At 36.5% G+C, this 18867-nt stretch overlaps 1 protein-coding gene across 9 annotated transcripts in view; it reads left to right on the top strand.

Moving 5' to 3' along the window:
• Positions 1–18867, top strand: part of LOC123771032 (uncharacterized) — a 25347-nt gene extending 6480 nt beyond the window's left edge. For 4 of the 9 annotated variants that reach the window (XM_069309630.1, XM_069309632.1, XM_069309631.1 and 1 more), the window contains exons 2-18: positions 389–1453; positions 1974–2058; positions 3220–3318; positions 3931–4032; positions 4324–4598; positions 4840–4926; positions 6704–6886; positions 7311–7409; positions 7934–8002; positions 8781–8840; positions 9775–9884; positions 10440–10536; positions 11773–11877; positions 12362–12553; positions 13882–14012; positions 17535–17642; positions 17773–18867. In XM_069309630.1, coding sequence (XP_069165731.1) covers positions 407–1453; positions 1974–2058; positions 3220–3318; positions 3931–4032; positions 4324–4598; positions 4840–4926; positions 6704–6886; positions 7311–7409; positions 7934–8002; positions 8781–8840; positions 9775–9884; positions 10440–10536; positions 11773–11877; positions 12362–12553; positions 13882–14012; positions 17535–17642; positions 17773–17983 — 3060 coding nt within the window. In that variant the 5' untranslated portion in view covers positions 389–406 and the 3' untranslated portion in view covers positions 17984–18867. Of the gene's footprint in view, positions 1–388; positions 1454–1973; positions 2059–3219; positions 3319–3930; positions 4033–4323; positions 4599–4839; positions 4927–6703; positions 6887–7310; positions 7410–7933; positions 8003–8780; positions 8841–9774; positions 9885–10439; positions 10537–11772; positions 11891–12361; positions 12554–13881; positions 14013–17534; positions 17643–17772 lie in introns of those variants that run through there. The other 5 variants (XM_069309633.1, XM_069309635.1, XM_069309634.1 and 2 more) reach the window with 5 other exon arrangements.

Below are 18867 nucleotides of genomic sequence, written 5' to 3'. Positions count from 1 at the left end.
TACTCAGTCTCAAGCTCGCTCTCCCAGCCTACGGCTGTGATTTGCCTCAACTTTCCATGATAGGTGAAGAATTATGACTGACTAGTGTCATAAAGGGTTGGAGTCAGTTCCTTAAGTAGGGTAGGGTCTAGGCTTCTATTGATTCAACGTTGATTCAGTGCCAATACTGTTGATTCAACGCCGATGTAGATATAAACTATACAAATATACTATACTGTAGTAGCGTTTCATAGCATAGCATGCATAGCGTTTCTGCCCGAAACCCTTTGCGTGCTAGTGGCTGTACAAGAATGTAAACATAGTTTATTCAGATATATTCATGAATATGTAATCAAATTATATCGTCTATTTGTTTATAAATATAACAAAACATTTATTTATGGCACAGACTCATTGAAGCATCAACATGACAGCATCAACAAACATGATATCAACAGATATGGCAGCACCAACAAAGATTAAAGAATCAACAGACATGACAGCATCAGTTAATATAGCCGCATCAACAAACTTGGTAGCATCAACAAACATGTCATCAAGAGACATGGCAGCATCAAGAGACATATCTGCATCAACAGGCATGGCAGCATCAACAGGCATGTCAGCATCAAGAGACATTGTAAAGTCAACAGGCATCATAGAATCAACAAACATGACAGCATCAAAAGACATCGTGCCATCAACAAAGATGACAGCACCAGCAAATACGACACCATCAACAAACATGACAGCATCAACAAACATGACGGTATCAAAAGACATCGAGCCATCAACAAACATGACAGCATCAAAAGACATCGAGCCATCAACAAACATGACAGCATCAAAAGACATCGTGCCATCAACAAACATGACAGCATCAAAAGACATCGCGCCATCAACAAAGATGACAGCACCAGCAAATACGACACCATCAACAAACATGACAGCATCAAAAGACATCGTGCCATCAACAAACATGACAGCATCAAAAAACATCGCCCCATCAACAAACATGACAACATCAACAGGAGAGACTGAGATCCAACAGTTGGTAACGGAAAAGACTGAAACAGATGAAAAAAATGGGAAACATTTTCATTTGGCTGATGACAATAAGGATACAATTCCAAACTTGACTATAGAAGATGAGAAGCAGAAGATATACACACATGATGGAAAATATCAAACAATTAATGATAAAGAAGGTGAGGAAAAGGAAAAAGGGGTGACACTGACAATGATGGTACAGAAGAAGGGTGAAAATGGAAAAGAAATAAAAGTGGAAGAACTAGAAATAGCAGAAGGTAAAGGAGAAAAGAAGCAAGAAAGAGAATTGGGGAAAGACACAAAATTACAGAAGGAACAAATAACAGTGGAAGATAAAACAGAGAAGGAAAAAAAGGCGAATAATGAGAACGACGGAATACAGAATGTTGAACAAGAAGGAAATGAAGAGACAACGAATGAAAAGGTATTTAAATAATGAGACATTATTATGATTATTGTTGTTTTAAATATAATTCTGAATATATTGGAGAGTTTCCGAGATATACTAGCTCGACAACAAGGAATTTCTTATTAACATAAAATAAAAACAAATGTATTTTATGTTAGTAGATTTTTATTTAAATTGGAATTAATTTTGTTCATTGATTGGAATTAATTTTGTTCATTGAATATAGTTTAATTAAAAGTTCAATACCCAAATACTTTGTAGCTATAACTTAAATGTAAAACTTTTTTTCCAGTTAATGTCAAAATTGTTTGTAGTCTGAATAGTTTAATGACATAGAACCATATATGATGTACAAATCATCTAACTTATGCTCATTAAGGGTCTGTTAATTAAGTTATCCAAAGTTGTGCGTATTTCTGAGAGTTAAGTCACTGTCCGTGTTCCATTACCATGTATAATTGTCTATTGTACATGACTTTGCATAACATTTGCATATTTTGCATAACTTTGTATAATTGAACGTACAATTTTGCAGCTGTATGAAGCAGTCTCATCAGGTAATATACAAACAGTGAAGAATTTAAGGGGGAAGAACTTTGACTTTAATCAAGAAATAAAAGGTAAGTGTGGATAAGAGGTTGTCGTAAATAGTAATTAAAGTATGAAAAAATGTAATTAGTTAAGTAATTATCAGGAGAAAGCACTAAGCCATTACGACTATATAACACTTGGGGTTAGAGGGAGGAAAAGAGAAAGAGGGAGAGAGAGGAAAAGAGAAAGAGGGAGTGAGAGAGGAAAAGAGAGAAGTGAAGAGAGTCGTATTCTAGGGAAAACTAGTGGGTAAGGCTTACCATGAACTATGGGAAGGGAAGGCTTTCAGCCTGCTAACAGGAGTCAGCAGTCTCTGTCCTGTGCCCACCTGTGTACAAAAAAAAAGAAGGAAACAGAATGCGGGAAGAGGAATGAGAGAGGGAAAGGGGGAAAAAAAAAGTATAAGAGGGTAATTAAGGGATGTGCAGATGTAATCCAAGAATTAAATGGGAGCTGGAGTAACTGTAACATGTTTACAATATTCTGAAAATTTCAGTGGTTATGCGCTCAGCGTACAGTGGCCATGTTCAAATTGGACAATTATGCCAAATGGGAGATGAAATTTTGTTTACTGACCTTAAAATTCAATTTTGTAACAATTAAAACCCTATTAAATGTGACTTGCATGTCTATTACATTAAGAGGCCTCAATAAATCAATGACTTAAAAACTCTTAAAGGATATGTAGTTGTCAAGACTAATATTTAATAACATAATTTTTAGTCAAATTTTAGGCATCATATATTTTAGTTAATATTTGACAAGTTAATCGAACTGACATTAAAAAAACTATACACTGCTTTTTAGTATATACTGAACATAGTTTAAAATGTTCAGAATAATAGTATTTACTGCTAGTTTGACAGTAAGCAATCATGGGGACCTTAAGCGGAATGCTGAACCAATAAAATATATTTTATGTAAAATGATTAGCAAACAAAAAATTGGATAGATTGATTATAATTAATGAATGTTAATAAGAGTATATTATATGTATGAACACGTTGTACTGAACGGGGTGAGAATAGCTTGAGCTTCCTCATCCCTTTGTGTGTATTTTATCTCAATAAACTTATTTCAATTTCAATGTTAATAAGAGTATTTTTACACGTTAATGCATCATGGACATAGAGAGCAATGCCTCAAAACATCTGTGGTGTTCTCGACATTGAAGCCTCTCACTACTCCAGGAGAGAAGTTGCTACATGTGGCAGCTAAACACGGTCATGTTGAAGTCTTGACGGAACTACTGAAGGGCGGCGCTGATGTTGATGCCACAAGCAGTAATGGTGAGTAGATCTCCTATTTGATTATAACGAAAGCATATTATGGCTCAACTTCCCACAATCAAGAATGTAACAAGAATGTAACAACTCTTGTATATATCTCAATCAGGGATCCAGAGTTTGATCCATGGGAGTGGATGGATATGTTTCTTTTCACCCAATGCCTCTATGCACCTAGCAGCAAATATGAACATATGATTGCCTTCCCTACTCAAGCCATTATGTAAACATATGATTGTCCTAGCTCCACAGGCTATTATAAAAATCATATGACTGCCCTAACTACACAAGCTTTTATATTAGCATGACAATCCTGACTACACAGACTTTTATATTAGGATATGATTGTCCAAACTACACAGGCTTTCATATTAATATATGACTGTCCAAACTACACAGGCTTTTATATTAAGATTTGACTGTTCAATATATGACTGTCCAAACTACACAGGCTTTTATATTAAGATAAGACTGTCCAAACTACACAGGCTTTTATATTAAGATTTGACTGTTCAAATTACACAGTCTATTATGTTAGGATATGACTGTCCGACTACACATTCTATCATATAAACATATGGCTGCTCATATACTTCAGATGTTTTACATCAACAGGTGATACGGCATTACATATAACAATCAGAAACAAGGTGTCCATTGAGGTGGTGTTGGCGCTCAATGACCACGAAGCACGTTGGAATATTCCTGACCAAAGAGGTTAGTTAGTTCAATATGAGGTGTTTTGTGTGAAGTTCAAGTACCATCATTGCCACTGTTAATATGTAACTGTGAAATTAGCCACATTGGGTTGGATGTCTTCTGTTGATTAACATTTTCATTGTTTGTGGTGTGTATAAAACTTATGTGTTTTATACAATATAAACACCTTAATAAGCCTCCTGTGTTTGATAGGCAATAAATCAAATGCTAAATAAAATAACAATAATATTTGTATTATATTTTATATGCAATTACATATACTGTACTGTACTGTATATTTCATTCAAGGGTGGACTGCACTTCATCTGGCTGTGGCAATGGGCAACATCGATGCTTTGAAAACATATACAAATAGAGACTATAGCAAATTGAAGTTATCAGTAGATACAGAAAACGCAACATTGCTCCACTACGCTGCAGCCAACGGACAAAAGGAGGCGTCACGGTGGCTGGTAAAGCATGAACTGTCTCGTGGGGTGAAGGACAGGCATGGTTACACTCCGGACCAATACGCTAGCATGGCTGGGGATGAAAGTCTCGCTAGTTTCCTTAACAGTAATCGAGTAAGTGGTTTGGTGTGAGTCAGAGTGTAATGTTTGTGGTGGACATACTCCTTACATGATAACATGCATGCTAAATCACACATTCAAGTTTCCAACTATTAATGAACATCTGCTGTCATTTATTTTTACAAACACATACACGCAGAGCCTTGCTTAGACATATACTGCATATAATTATTAGTTATAACTATTTTAATCTTTTTATGATTTTTATATATTGTTTCAGTTCACTATTTCACAGGGCATTAGATTTATGAAGAAATTAACGATATCCTGTTTTTCAAAACAAATCATGGACACTGGTGCACTAGAACGCCTTCTCATAAATGTAAGTTTTCAGTAAGTACTTTCATGTACAAGAAGTTATTTGTGCACATAGGTCAAAGTACATGTATCAATTATTATACTTAATTTTTTGGTGTTTAATAATTTGGAACTACGTTAGTCCTGGAATTCTTTGCGGTTACTAGGCATTAAACCCAACACCAAAGTGTTGTCAGTGATAACATATATCGAAAAGTAGCTTCTGATTCTCGGTGTACATAGGGTTTAATTTTGGACAATACTCGAGACTAAAGTATACTTGCTAGTTGATAATAAAGCAAGGGTCATGAACTTAATTACAGTACCAACCAAACATAAAGTGGAACACCAAGCTAACATCACCAGCCCAGGTATACACATTGAGAGGTGTACCCTGCTCCTACATATGATTATAGATGAGTGGATCATCCTTTACCATGCCAGTCAGCTTTGGCATGTCCAAATAGGTTCCTGCCAGTATTAAAAAGTACAATAAATACTTCACTGGGCTTGGCACTTGGCATATATTGGAAGAGCATGAAGGCATTGTGTGTGTAGATGAGTTACTGCCTTATAATATCCACGGCCAAGTTCTAATTATCAGAAAATCAGTTGGAGCCATGAGGAGGATTCGAATCCGTATTCTGGGTACTCCCAAACACATGCCTTAAACTACTGGATGATGATATGCGATAAATAATATAACCTGGAACTCGACTGAAACCTCTAGGGATCCCGAGGCATCGACCTGATACCAAATCAAAGTTTCACACTTTACCCGCATACACTCTAGTGTGGTATAGGAATTTGGTTGAATTCCTGTACCTCACCAGTGTATATTCCTATGCCGCTACAAATACAAATTCCTATACTGTGCCTCTATACCAATAGTTTCAATGTGTAACTTGTATAGCTTTAATGTCGGTCATCTGTTATTTCAATTAGGACCTAACATGGGTGGCTGGCTCAGCCTGGCGACTTTGCCTGCTCGTTGTTAGTACTTTAGCCTCAGTAAAGGCAGTGAACTTTATACATCACTACAGTGCAGGTGATGAGTCAGGATAATAATCTATTGTCAGTTAATATTGGTTGGCATTTCTCAGTCTCGGCTCTGCAAAACCTCAAGGTAAGTAGGGGTTCCGCAAGAGATAATGATAAGTAGGCTAGTTCTAATCATCATGTGGAAGTGTATTTTTTGTCATTTTTGCATTTAATTTTATTGTTTAACCAGCATCGAGGGCAGGTAAATCATGTCCTATCAGTTGTCAATGAAATTCTTGCATGTTTATCTAAAATACAACATACAACCCAGAATTATTTCAAGAGTATGCCCTAGGATTGATATCACCCCTGTTGAGAATGTCTGATATATGTGAATCAAAATTACATGTAAATTACACACACAAATCACAATAGTGTGATGCGTCAAATGAGCAAATCCACAAGGGCCGTGATGAGGGTTCGAACTTACGCCCAAGTTGATCCCAGACACTGCCTTAGTCGACTAGACCACGTCATGGTAAAAGAATTGCAACCGGGAATTCCACTGAATTCATACAGATCCTGCAGCCTCTCCGAGACACAAACTAGGGTTTTACACAATTCCCCAATGCACTCGGGCTCTGCCAATAAGGGTTCTTTTACCATGTCATGGCCTATTCGACTAAGGCAGCGTCTGGGATTATCAGGGCGTATGTTCAAACCCTCATCACAGCCCTTGTGGATTTGTTCATTTACATGTAAGTTGTTGCTAATGAAATACTAAATCAGTTTATGATCACTTAATTATCCTTTGTTTGCAGAACGTGACAAACAGTTCATCTCCTGCTGAGATGAACACAAGCTCACTAGAGTCAAGAATGACTGTTAGTGATATGGGGATTACAAAGAACTATATGCAACTTAAGACTCCTACCACACCTAAATCAAGTGTTGTTCCATTGACTGAAACCAATGGGACAGTAAAAACTCATTACAGTAATAAGGTAAGGGGGTTTTCAATTCTGAAAAGACTTCATAATATTTATTTTTAGTTATTAGTTAATACAAATAATGTTTAGTCAGCATATATGAAATGTTCAATAATTTCCAAATACAAGTAAACAGATAATCGGGTACATTTATATTCACAAAATCCTACAATATATTCTGATTCAACTCTTTAAATTTTTAGCCTATTCCACCTAGAATTGTTTATCCTAATCTGCAGAGAAACTTGATGCCATTGGGCCTACCATCATACATCCCCATCATCACTGAAAATTGTATAGCATTAATACAATAATCTATAGTGTTATAGCTAATCCATATAACCTGAGTTCAGTAAGATAGCAAAAGCATCTATTATGGAAAGTAATTACCTTTAAACAAAAGTAAATTAACTTTGAACATTTATTTTCTTGTACATAGAGAAAAGCTCCGTCTCCACCTTCCCCCACGACTGGTGACTTCCCTCGGAAACAAAAACACAAAAATGCCACAACAACCGACACTGTGAACCAAGGTGAGGTAAGTATCTCTCACAATAGTCATAACTCGTAAAACAATAAAGTGCGCATGTGTACGCCACTTTATTTGTTCCTATGTTAAAAAATAAATCATAATCTCAACCTAACCTAAAATAAAATATTAGTTCTGGTACATCTATGTATTTCTTGAGTGAAAGACGAGTGTGCACAAATTTTGAGGATTTTAATCAAATTTGGGGTTTATACTAACGGTTTTTAGCTCAATCTATTAAGTTCTCTTAGTACAACTTAAAAGAAAAATTCATCTTTTTTAGAAACTTGATGAGCAAGTACTTTAAATCAATACAGTATGTGCAATGTTCACAGTTAAATAATACTGCTGATATGCAGTCTTTTATATTCAAAACTGAGCTGGAATTTCTCATTCTTTATTAGTAATGACATACTAGGAACATAAAGTTTAACAAGCACATCACTCAAAACTTTCCTAATACTCCTTTTGTAGAGCTAGAAATACATAGGTACAGTTTCCATTAGTGGTTGTTATAGAGAAGCTTCGTACAGGAAAACTTTGGATTTGAGATGCAAGATGACCCGGAGAGCCGCACTGCTCCAGCCACCATAGACGAGAAGGTAATTTGTTTTGTATGTCCCAAGGTAAGGATTCACCGAGCACTTATGGATCTAAACCTCTTGATCTTTAGCGTGGTGGAATAGTCAGTATTTGCAAAATAGTTTACTCAACCCAAGGTTATTTGTGTCATGGATAACCTCATAAATAAATAAAATAAATGTTTATTCAGGTAAGAATAGAACTCATAGTATTACAGAGTTTGTAAAGTGTTCATTAAATACAAAGTTGCCATAATTGACATAATAAAAGAAAACGTCATTACTGTACACATATGTGCTGTGTGAATCATTATTTTATTTTAATCAGTTGCACACATTTTTTAAATAAGTTTAATAATTTAGTTGGAAATGCTAATAGGGTCATTGAAAACCCATAATTCATGCTTTTCATTTTTACATTAATTTCTAACAGTTAAGGATTAGAATACTCTTGGTGTATATAAATGATCATCAGAGTATATACACTGAAAGATGCAGTCCCCAATACTGTATACACATAATAAACACTGATCACTATTTTATATAATAATAATTATAATAAATGATTAAATAAACACTAATCCTCCTTCTTTCTCTCTGATTAAAATATGCTGAAAAGTCTTGAAACTTGATTAGAAACGTAGCCTAACTTAAGCACTCAATATAATCTAACTTATTCTGATATAAACCTAAGCCACTTGGTTCATATACTAATATGTTGCAATTATATTATTTTTAAACCTAAAATTTAAACTATTTTTTAATTAGTATTTAAAATAATACTAATGATCTCACACAGCAGATGTCAGCAGAGAGAAATTCACTTACAAATGAGGACAATACAAAATTGGAAATTAAGGTAAATATTGAGATGGTTTAACGGTATAATTATATATGAATTAAGTTTCCATAGTGTCCATGTATGGTTATATTCTTATGTTACACACATTTTGGTTCACAATATTGCTATTACTCTAACAGCAGCAATATACTGATCATTGCTATGGTTTCACTATTAACAAAATATATCACTCGCATATATCTCATGTGGTCTAGTGGCTAGGATACCTGGCTTTCACCCAGGAGGTCCGCATTCCATTTCCAGCATTTTGTTATATGACAAAAGAGTGCTGGGAAGACGGGACACCACGAGCGTAGCTCTCATCCTGTAACTACACTAGAGTAATTACTTATGTAATTACATGTTGCTACTTTGCTACCATTATGTTTTATATACTGTACTAACATTGCTAAAAGAAAAATATTCATTTTAACTACTGTATATCTCGTTTTAGTTTTGTAATGTTAAATACAGTATTTATATAGATATTTTTATAATTATATAATTGTAGCATACACGTAGATAATCAAGACAGTAATGTTTTGTCACTTTAAATTTGGTCATGTAAGTGCAGAGAGCCACTTGAGCCCATATGGGCATTCACACTGGCATTACTAATAGTGCTATGACCCTCATTAGGGGTCATACTTAAACATTCAGGTACTGTGCGACTTCTGTGAGCCCAGTGGGCCCACATACATACCTGAATCACACCGCTGTCTCCTATAGCTCCCTATCTATTGCTATGTCACCTGAGGTACTAACATGTCACTCCAGCATCTATTGCCATGTGACCACCACATCTATTGACATGTGACCACCACATCTATTGACATGTGACCACCACATCTATTGACATGTGACCACCACATCTATTGACATGTGACCACCACATCTATTGACATATGACCACCACATCTATTGACATATGACCTCCCCCAACTGTTGACAGGAAGCGCTACCAGTCAGAGGGCTGGTCAACTTGGGGAACACCTGCTATATGAACAGCGTCCTGCAGTGCCTCTACCACACTCGTCCTCTCACATGGCACTTCATCAACGGGTAAATGTTTTATTAAGAGTATTAAGTAATATTAGTTTTAATGGAATTAAATATGATACTGTGAATAAGTCCTGTGGAGGTTATGCTGGTAGTGAATATGTATGAATGGTGGTTTCAAAAATTATTATACTGTCTGTGTTCTTAAGGAAGGCTCTCCTGTCTTTGTGACAGGCTTGTTTCTCGCAGGTCGGTGTTCAACCTCCAATGGTCCTAACCTAGCTCCTTGTCCTCATTAGCTTACAAGTGCTCTTTAGTCATACTGGCTTAGCACTTTATCCTGATAATTACTTTACCTCCAGTCTGTATGGGCAGCTAATTCTCTTCATTTGCCAAAGTGTACAAAATCCAACATCCCATTCTAATAAGATATGAACCCAAGCAACCCAAACCCTCCACCTAACCAATTGATGTATAGAATATGAGGATATTTGTGAACCATTACTTGTTTAAAGTAGATTGAATTTTATACGCTGGTTACCATAACGTCTTAAAAATGAGACCTATTAGGTAAGAGGACAGTTTCATCTCTCTCTCTTTTTAACTTTTCTTTCACAGAGAGAAGCCACAGAAGGAGGTGGCTCATGCATACTGGACACTCCTTCAGGCCCTCTTGCATGGAAACAAGACCAAACCTCTACTGGTCAATATGAAGGTTAGGTCTCGACTTTTATGTATTATAATTATAAAATGCATTCTGGTCTGTCATTTTAAGGCTCGCACATTTATGGGCAACGTGACAAACACAAATACTGCATATTTATTGGTTACTAGCCCTAAACAGAATGTCTCTTAAGAGCTTCACAAGGTTTGTAATCTTAAAGCTGGCTGATCAGCTTCACTGGGAAAAATGGTCTCGTAGACCTCTATGAAAACAGAGTAGGGTACTGTGGCCCAATATTCAAATTTAATAGGATAACCATTGCTTGAAATGTGTCAAATCATTTATTTATTCAAGCAGCCTAACCTACTTCACCTAATCTAATCTAACCTAACTTAACCAACTCTGGCTAAACAAACAATATGATTATATTCACCGAGACGTGCACCCCACTTCTCGGTGTTTATACACAGTTTACGTTAGTCGTGCACTGTGTTCAGGACTAAAGTAAACTTGCTGGTTTGTCAGAAAGCTCTTGTGGTTGATAGACCTGAAGTTCAGTACCAAACTAAAAGCACACTAAATCTCCCGGTTACTGAGCCCATTTTCTGAGAGTTCCTTGGGGGTAATTGTGATTCTTGAGCTATTCATATAATCGGCTGGTGTAAACTGATTATATGCCTAGATTGTAAGGGAAATTATTCTATGTTGCAGTCCACAAGACAAATGTTGAATGATATTTCATTGATGTTTTTAAGATGCATGAAAACATTTGTGTAGTTACGAGGTAGAAGAACTGGTAACGATGTTAGCGTAACTATAAGGTAGAGGAACTGGTGGTGATGTTAGTGTAGCTAAAGGCAGAGTAGCAGATAAGGATGTTAGTATAGCAACACAGTAAAGGAGAAGGTCAATAAAAAATCTGGTCATAAACAATGACAGCTGTTGAAAGAAGAGAATATTAAACGGGTTATTTTTCCAGAAGACTGTTTATAACTACACAGTATTTCACTATGGTGTGTGTTGTGGCAGTGAGTGCCTGATGTCTGATAATGATTTTGATGAGTGAAGGATTTAACATCTCCCAGTAAATCAGCCTCTTGAAAGCATACAGCATGACGATAAATTTCACTACCCTTGCTACTGCCACCTTGTTCCATATGTATTTTGTAGGCTTACATGGAATAAGAAACGGTAGATACTGGAGCAATTTTCCTCTGCAATAGGTGTGTAAATAATGACAATAATAATGGTATGTGAGAGTAACCAGCGTAATGTATTTACTCGCAGAAGATTGCCGGCAATGAGGATGCAATCTTCCAAGACGACAGTGAGAAGGAAGCACATGACTTCCTTGCCCAGATGCTGGAGTGGCTGCACCAAGACCTGGCTCAGGTATTCCAGAATAGTGAGTTGTCAGTATGATAGCTCCTCAGCTTGATTGTCTCTTCCAGTAAGTCGTTTTAGACATGTAATGGTCTCCCAATGTTACTCTTCTGAATTCTCATCTCCAGTAGGCATCTGTTGCTGCTATTGGCTTATTAGTATGATAGTCTGTCAGTGTGATAATCTCTTCCAGTAAATATGAGTTATGTACAGTATTACCAAAAGATCTTTAGCTCGTTAATCTCTCGCTACGATAGCCTCTTTCAGTTGGCTTCTGTTGTTTCCCCAAGCTCATTTCTTGCTGGCCAAGTTCCTTAGTGTGATGCATTCAGTATGACAATTTTTCAGTTTTATGGGTTCTTCCTATAAAACCACTAGCTGACACTGGCTACCTGTCTCTCAGTTCGAATATGGGTATGTTTCTACTAAAGTGTCCAGTGTACATGTGTATTTACACAGCCTACTTGCACAGCTTCTATTATTCCATCAAAAGGTCGTGGACAAGAACGAGTGTGATGATGAGGAGGATGGTCCAGGTCTTCGATCCTTTATCTCCAACTCATTCCATGGTCACCATAGCTCGGAGATTGTGTGTAACATTTGCGGTGATGTCATCGTTAGGACCACCGAGCCTTTCTCCAACCTCACATTACCTGTCACCTCTCAAAAAATTTGTGACATTAAGGTGAGGAGGAGGAGAATCGATGCTTGCATGCGAGTGTGTTTATATGCGAGACTTACAAATTTAAGTCTCATGAAAATCACAATTAAATATACTCTACATTGAAATATTAACATTTTAATTATAACCGATTCCCACACAAATGGAAACAAGAATGAATGAAGAAAATAAATGTTGGCAAAAATTTAAGACTGCACTTAATGTTACAAACAGCATCAATGAATAATGTAAATTCTACTCTGTAATTTAAGTCAGATTCTTTTTCTGAAGGTGGAAAAAGATCCAATATATATGTTTTAGGTGTATTGAAACCACATTTTTGGATGCAACCTACATCCAAAAATTTGATTTTAATACCCTTACACACATATATTGGGTCTCTCCTTCACCTTCATTCAAGCACTATGGCATTGTAGTAATTCTCTTTCTTTCAAATATTATTGCAGAGATGTTTATTAGCTCTCCCTCTGTTTAGTGTGAAGCGAGGTTTTGACACAACTTGAGATGTCTGTAATTATTAACAAAAGTTCTTATAATGTCAAAGTATCGAGAGGATGAGCTGTTAATGAGAATGAGAAGTAGAGAGAGGGGTGGGGGAGGGAGGCACCACCCCTGGTGTGATTCTTGGGACCAATAGCCTTGGAGAAAGAAATAGATTTACTGGAGTGTCTTAGTGACAAATCTGGATTTGTTTTGATTGTTTTGCTACTGCAAGAGTTGATTGCACTTGAGTCCGAGTGTACACAAAGAAATAAAAAGCATTTAGAGAAAATCATGGTTTGTCTCTGATTTTGTGTGCGCGCGCGCTTGTGTACACACACACACACACACTCATGGGTTCCTTCCACCCCCACCAGGAAATGTATTCTGCCTCTTGGTGTATATTCGCTGAAAGATCACTCTATTCCTGGACTAGGTTCAGGACTAAAAGATATTTACTGATTGGACATAAACTAATATGTCGTAGCTTTCATAACCCTACCATGATTGATAACCTTAAGCCTAATGCCAAACTAAGCTAACAAAGTTTACTGTATTTCAGGAATACACCATCCTTTTTCATCATATTCTTTTTTCAGTTCTAAGACCAACATTTAGATTTAGATTTAAAAGTGATACCTGCATGTTGGTATGTGTATATTTCTGTTTATATGACATTTTGTGCAAATCAAGTATTTTGTACAGCAAAAACATTTTGGCATTAAAAGGAACTTCATTAAAGCAGTTGGGCATAGGAAACATCTTAATACTGTACTGTTCTTTTTTACTTTCTTAATCATATGCAATATAATCAATATTTTGTGATCTTCCCTATTGTTCTTGTTGCACAGGACCTTTTAACGCATTATTACCGTGAGCAGGAGATCATATGGGAGTGCAAAAACTGCAAAATGGAACATCCGTGTACACAAAAATCAGTCATTATTGGTTTTCCTCGCTTTCTCCTGGTGCACCTCAGTAGGTAAGCAGAGGTTTCTAACTGAATTAACCTGGCAATTTCTCTCCCTCTAAAGTCAACTCTCTTCTCTACTATATTTAGTCAACTGTGATATATACTGTATACAGCAAAAGGTGTACCCAGTTTGTCATTGGACATACACCAAGAGTTTACTTTAGCTCTGGACTATATCCAGAATCAAAAGACACTTGCTGGTTGGTCAGTACGTGCCAAACACACACCGAAACTATGACGTTGTTACAACGTTCGAACAAGTTTTAACACTTCCTAACCAGTTATAACAACCAATATAGCAAGTTGTAACAACGTTCCAATAAGTCATAAATACGTTACGCCAAGATGTAGCAACTTTATTACAAGTTGTAACAAGCGGAAAATAGAGACGGTTTCGGTTTGTGTTTCCAGGGTAAGCACTTGTGGATGCCTTAAAGGAGGTGGCAGTTTTCAATGCAGTATTGAAAAATAAAAATTCTGTTAATAACCCTCCAGAGGCTGATAGGCATTAAGCCTAACACTAAATAAAGCATTTATGCTGTATCAAAATATGTATCTAATTTGTATGTATATACACTGAGCATTTACTCTAATCAGCAAAGCTGGTCAGTATTAGTGTACCTGTACAATGTTGGTTAGTCAGGTAATATTGGAGCCTTAATAATACTTCAACAGTTGATAGAATTTAACAATAGGCCTTATGCCCAACACTAAACCAGGGTTTCTATTGGATAGTCACCAAGGTGAGTCCCACCTCTCGTAATGAACCGAGTATACTTCATTGCTTGATCATGTTTAGGAGTTAAGTATACTTGCTGGTTGGTCAGTATGTGTGTCATGGCCGCCATAACTCCTATGGATGATAGTATATCATTAGTATATTTTTTGGCACTAGTTTATAGCCTAAGTACTGATTTGTGCGATGTCCATTATTGGTAAACTACATCAAAATATACAAACAGAAATGTTTGCTTATAGTCAATCATGCTCATGACAGTTCAGTTAAGCTCATTTTTCATCAATCAGAATTGTATGTATCATTAAATTACGACGTATTAACATAGGTTCTAAAATCCATAACCATTAAGTGGCAAACAGTCTTGTGTGTTGTGTAATTTGTATCCAAAACTTTAAATACAGTACTATGTTCCATACCTTTATACACCGCTAGATCAAAAACTACCATGTATTATTTCTTTCGTTTATACAGAGGGTGTAACGCATTTTATCCAAGTATTTTTAAAGCAGAGACATTGCAGCATATACTTCAGATTAGATGGGAAAATAAAGCATTATTGGAATTTATAATGATTTTACTGTAGCAAAATTTATTGACTATGCATTAAGGATTTTAGTAGACCATTGTAAACACTTTTGTCATACATTTTTGTTACTTTAGGACTGACATAAGACAAGTCCTTTGGAGTGTTATCCATATAGCATGGAAAAAGGGGGGAAACCTTAAGACAAGCCGCTGGCTTCCTGTCCTCTTTGAGGCCACTAGAGTTTGTGGCCCTCAGGTAAATCAGGTATATTGTTATAATAAATGGAACAAGCTGTGGACAGTGTATATTCAAATGCCAGAGTTAAACTACCTCAGGATTATTTGGTTTTGTCCATTTATTATGGACCCAATGCCTATCCCATGGGCAGTAGTGGAATACGATAGAGGCACATAATGGGCTCAGAAACTAAACCCTAAATTTATTTAGCTAAGCAAGTTGCAATCTAATAAATTAGTTACTATATATCCATAGTTTTTATAGTACAATTGGTTCTAGACTTAAACCACAACAGTCTAAACCGAAAAAATTTACCTCCATGGTGACCCAGTTACATATTTACTAATCATGCTCCACACCCATTCTGTGGGTGGTGGTGGACAATCATGTTCATGCACTAAACACAAATAATTTACCAGGGATAGTACCTAAATAAGGGAAAACACGTGTAAACGTAAGTACCCAAATCAACCACAGAGACTTTAGAAAGAAATTGTCAATGTCAGTTTAATTAAGAAATGGAATGCACTAGGAAGCAATGTGATGGAGGCAGACTCCATACACAGTTTCAAATGTAGAAATGATAAAGCCCGATAGACTCGAGAACCTGTGCACCAGTTGATCGACAGTTGAAAGGCGAAACTAAGGCGCTGAAGCTCAACCCCCCCATCAAACACAACAACTAGGCAAGTACTACCAATTGGAATATTTATTTCAAGATTGGAGTAGCCAATGGCCATGTCAATACGATCCGAGATAAACTATCTTTCAATGTTATAACCGTTCAAATTGTTAGCCATTGACCATAACCCCTACACTGCTCCAATTGCCACTTGCAATTTTTCCCCATTTGATTTGTTAATTATTTTTAAAACATGTACTTCAATATAGTACTGTTAAATACCTGTGATGTTTGAAGGTTAATAGGTATCTCACTTTTAACCTGAAGGTTCCTTAGATTGTTTCGTTTTATTAAAATGACTCCTTAACTTACAATTAGCTTTGTAGGAAGTTTCTTGTGCAATAACTGGCAGCCTATCCTCTAACCTGCCCAACGGACATGTAGCAATATAGGTTCATTGGTACAATTTACCATCAAGGAATTCTTATCATTAAGATATTCTTTGCTTAGTCTTCTCATCTGAAAGAAATATATATAAATAAAATATTGCTGTGATTCCAGACTTGTGAAGCACAGTGTATACATAATGATACCAGTCTACTGCTCTCTGTCACGAATAGTTATGAGTAGAGTCCCGGCTTTTAAGTATGTACACACTGAGTTTACTTTAGTCCTTGACTTTGAGACTAAGTATACACTCTGGTTGGTCAGTAAGATGTAGTAGTGGCCTTAACAACCCTTCAGAGGTTGATAGGCCTCAAGTCCAATACCAAACCAAGTTTGATAACATCTTTTAACTTTGTCTTTGGCTTATGAGATTCATCCACTTGGATTATGCCATAAAATTTAAGTGGCAGTAGACTCGAATTTTAAGCGCTTGGTGTGGAATGGTGCTGGGTTTAACAGGCATCAATTGCTGGAGGGTTATTAAGGCCACACAAGAGCTTACTAACCAACCAGCAAGAATGCTTTAGGGCATTATCCAGACAGAATTAAAATTTAGTGTACTGTATACACATTAATAAGCAATGTACACCCGTTGGTTTAGTGTTGGGCTCAAGCACTATCACTCCTCTAGAGGGTTTGTCAAGAACTAAAGTACTCTCGGTATGTATAAACCGAGAAATAGGGGTAAACCACTTGGTATATTGGTTCAATATACCAAGGGGCTTACTGGTATATGATCCTTGGTCTTATGTTTGAAATCAAGATATATTATGTTTATAACAGTAATAATAATAATCTATAATGACCATTACAGAGGGGCTGGAGTATAATTTTTACCCAATAGGTTTCTATATTTTTTACATCACTTGCCCCACACACTGTTTAAGCCAAGTGGGTAATGAAAAAGTACGGGTGTGCCATACGCAGCATGTATACTTACACACACTTTCCTCTTTCCAGGGTAAATGATGACACACTCTCTCGCCAGAAGGTTCAAGTATCCTATCCTTTGGAATGTCTCTCTCTCGGTGACTACACCAAATCTAGTGATGATAGGCGTATAACTAGGCAAGTATTGGGCATTTTCATGCCTATCTGCTTCATTTGTAGAATAGTGAAAGATTCATATTAAAAATTGCTCCCCGCCCCCCAAAAAAACACTGCTTACTTAAGTGATAATTGTTTATCACCCAAACAGTCCATCCTATGATTTGTACGCCATATGTTGTCACCAAGGATCCATGACCTCGGGGCACTACACAGCCTACTGCAGGAGTGACAAACCATCCACAGACAGTTGGAACTTCTTCAGCGATACCTTTGTCAGAAAAGCAAAGCCCAAAGAGGTCGTGTCAAACCCAGATGCCCACATCCTCTTCTATGAGGACCGAGATGCCTGCAATTGGTGATTTTATGCAAACAATTTATTTTTTTGTTTTTTTATTTATTTATTTATATATACAAGAGTTCTTGTACAGCCACTGGCACGCATAGCATTTCAGACAAGTCCTTAACCCTAATATTCCCCAGAATACGACTCTGCAAAATCGTTTAACAACCAGGTACCCATTTTACTGTTGTTTAAACAGAGGCTACAATTAGGGATTGACGCTCAGTAAATCATCCCCGGCCAGGATGCGAACCCAGGCTAAAGCGCTTGCGAAACGCCAGGCGAGTGTCTTACCACAACAATACTGTGCTAGAAGTAGTAGTCCGAGTGGAACACTGCTGTAAGTGGTGTGCCATAAAGCTTTGTTCTGGGACCTATGGTGTTTACCATACACGGGACTTACCATGTGTATGGCAAGTCCCGTTATCATATGGCAACAGGACTGCAAGTGTTGCAAGCAACATCAAATGTTATTCTTCAGCTATATCTTGTTCTTGTTAAGACCCATTAACTTTATGAAGTTTAGCTTTGGTCACTGTACAACAGAGTGGATATAAATTCACTTGAATGCGTACAGAGAACGATGACATTTCAACCAAGGAATTAGAAATCTTCACATGGAAGATAGATTAACAAACATAACATCACTGAAGTATATAAATGTATGAAAGGGAATATAAATAAGATTCTAATATACAGACGTAAAATAGAACACAAAACAATGGATATAAATTGGAGAAAGTTAGATTTAGGAAAGGCCTGTGTAAGTTATTTGTTTGGGAATAGGATTTCAACTGGTTTCCTTCTTTTTTATGGTCCTTATGAAATATATTTTAATTACTTTTATCATTATTGTTATTTAAATAATTATAATTTTTCTTACATTATTTCTAGCTGGAATTC

Source organism: Procambarus clarkii, chromosome 65 (assembly GCF_040958095.1).
Source record: "Procambarus clarkii isolate CNS0578487 chromosome 65, FALCON_Pclarkii_2.0, whole genome shotgun sequence".
NCBI lineage: Eukaryota > Metazoa > Arthropoda > Malacostraca > Decapoda > Cambaridae > Procambarus > Procambarus clarkii.
Note: the sequence above shows the minus strand (reverse complement) of the source record. Positions and strands in the feature narration are given on the sequence as shown.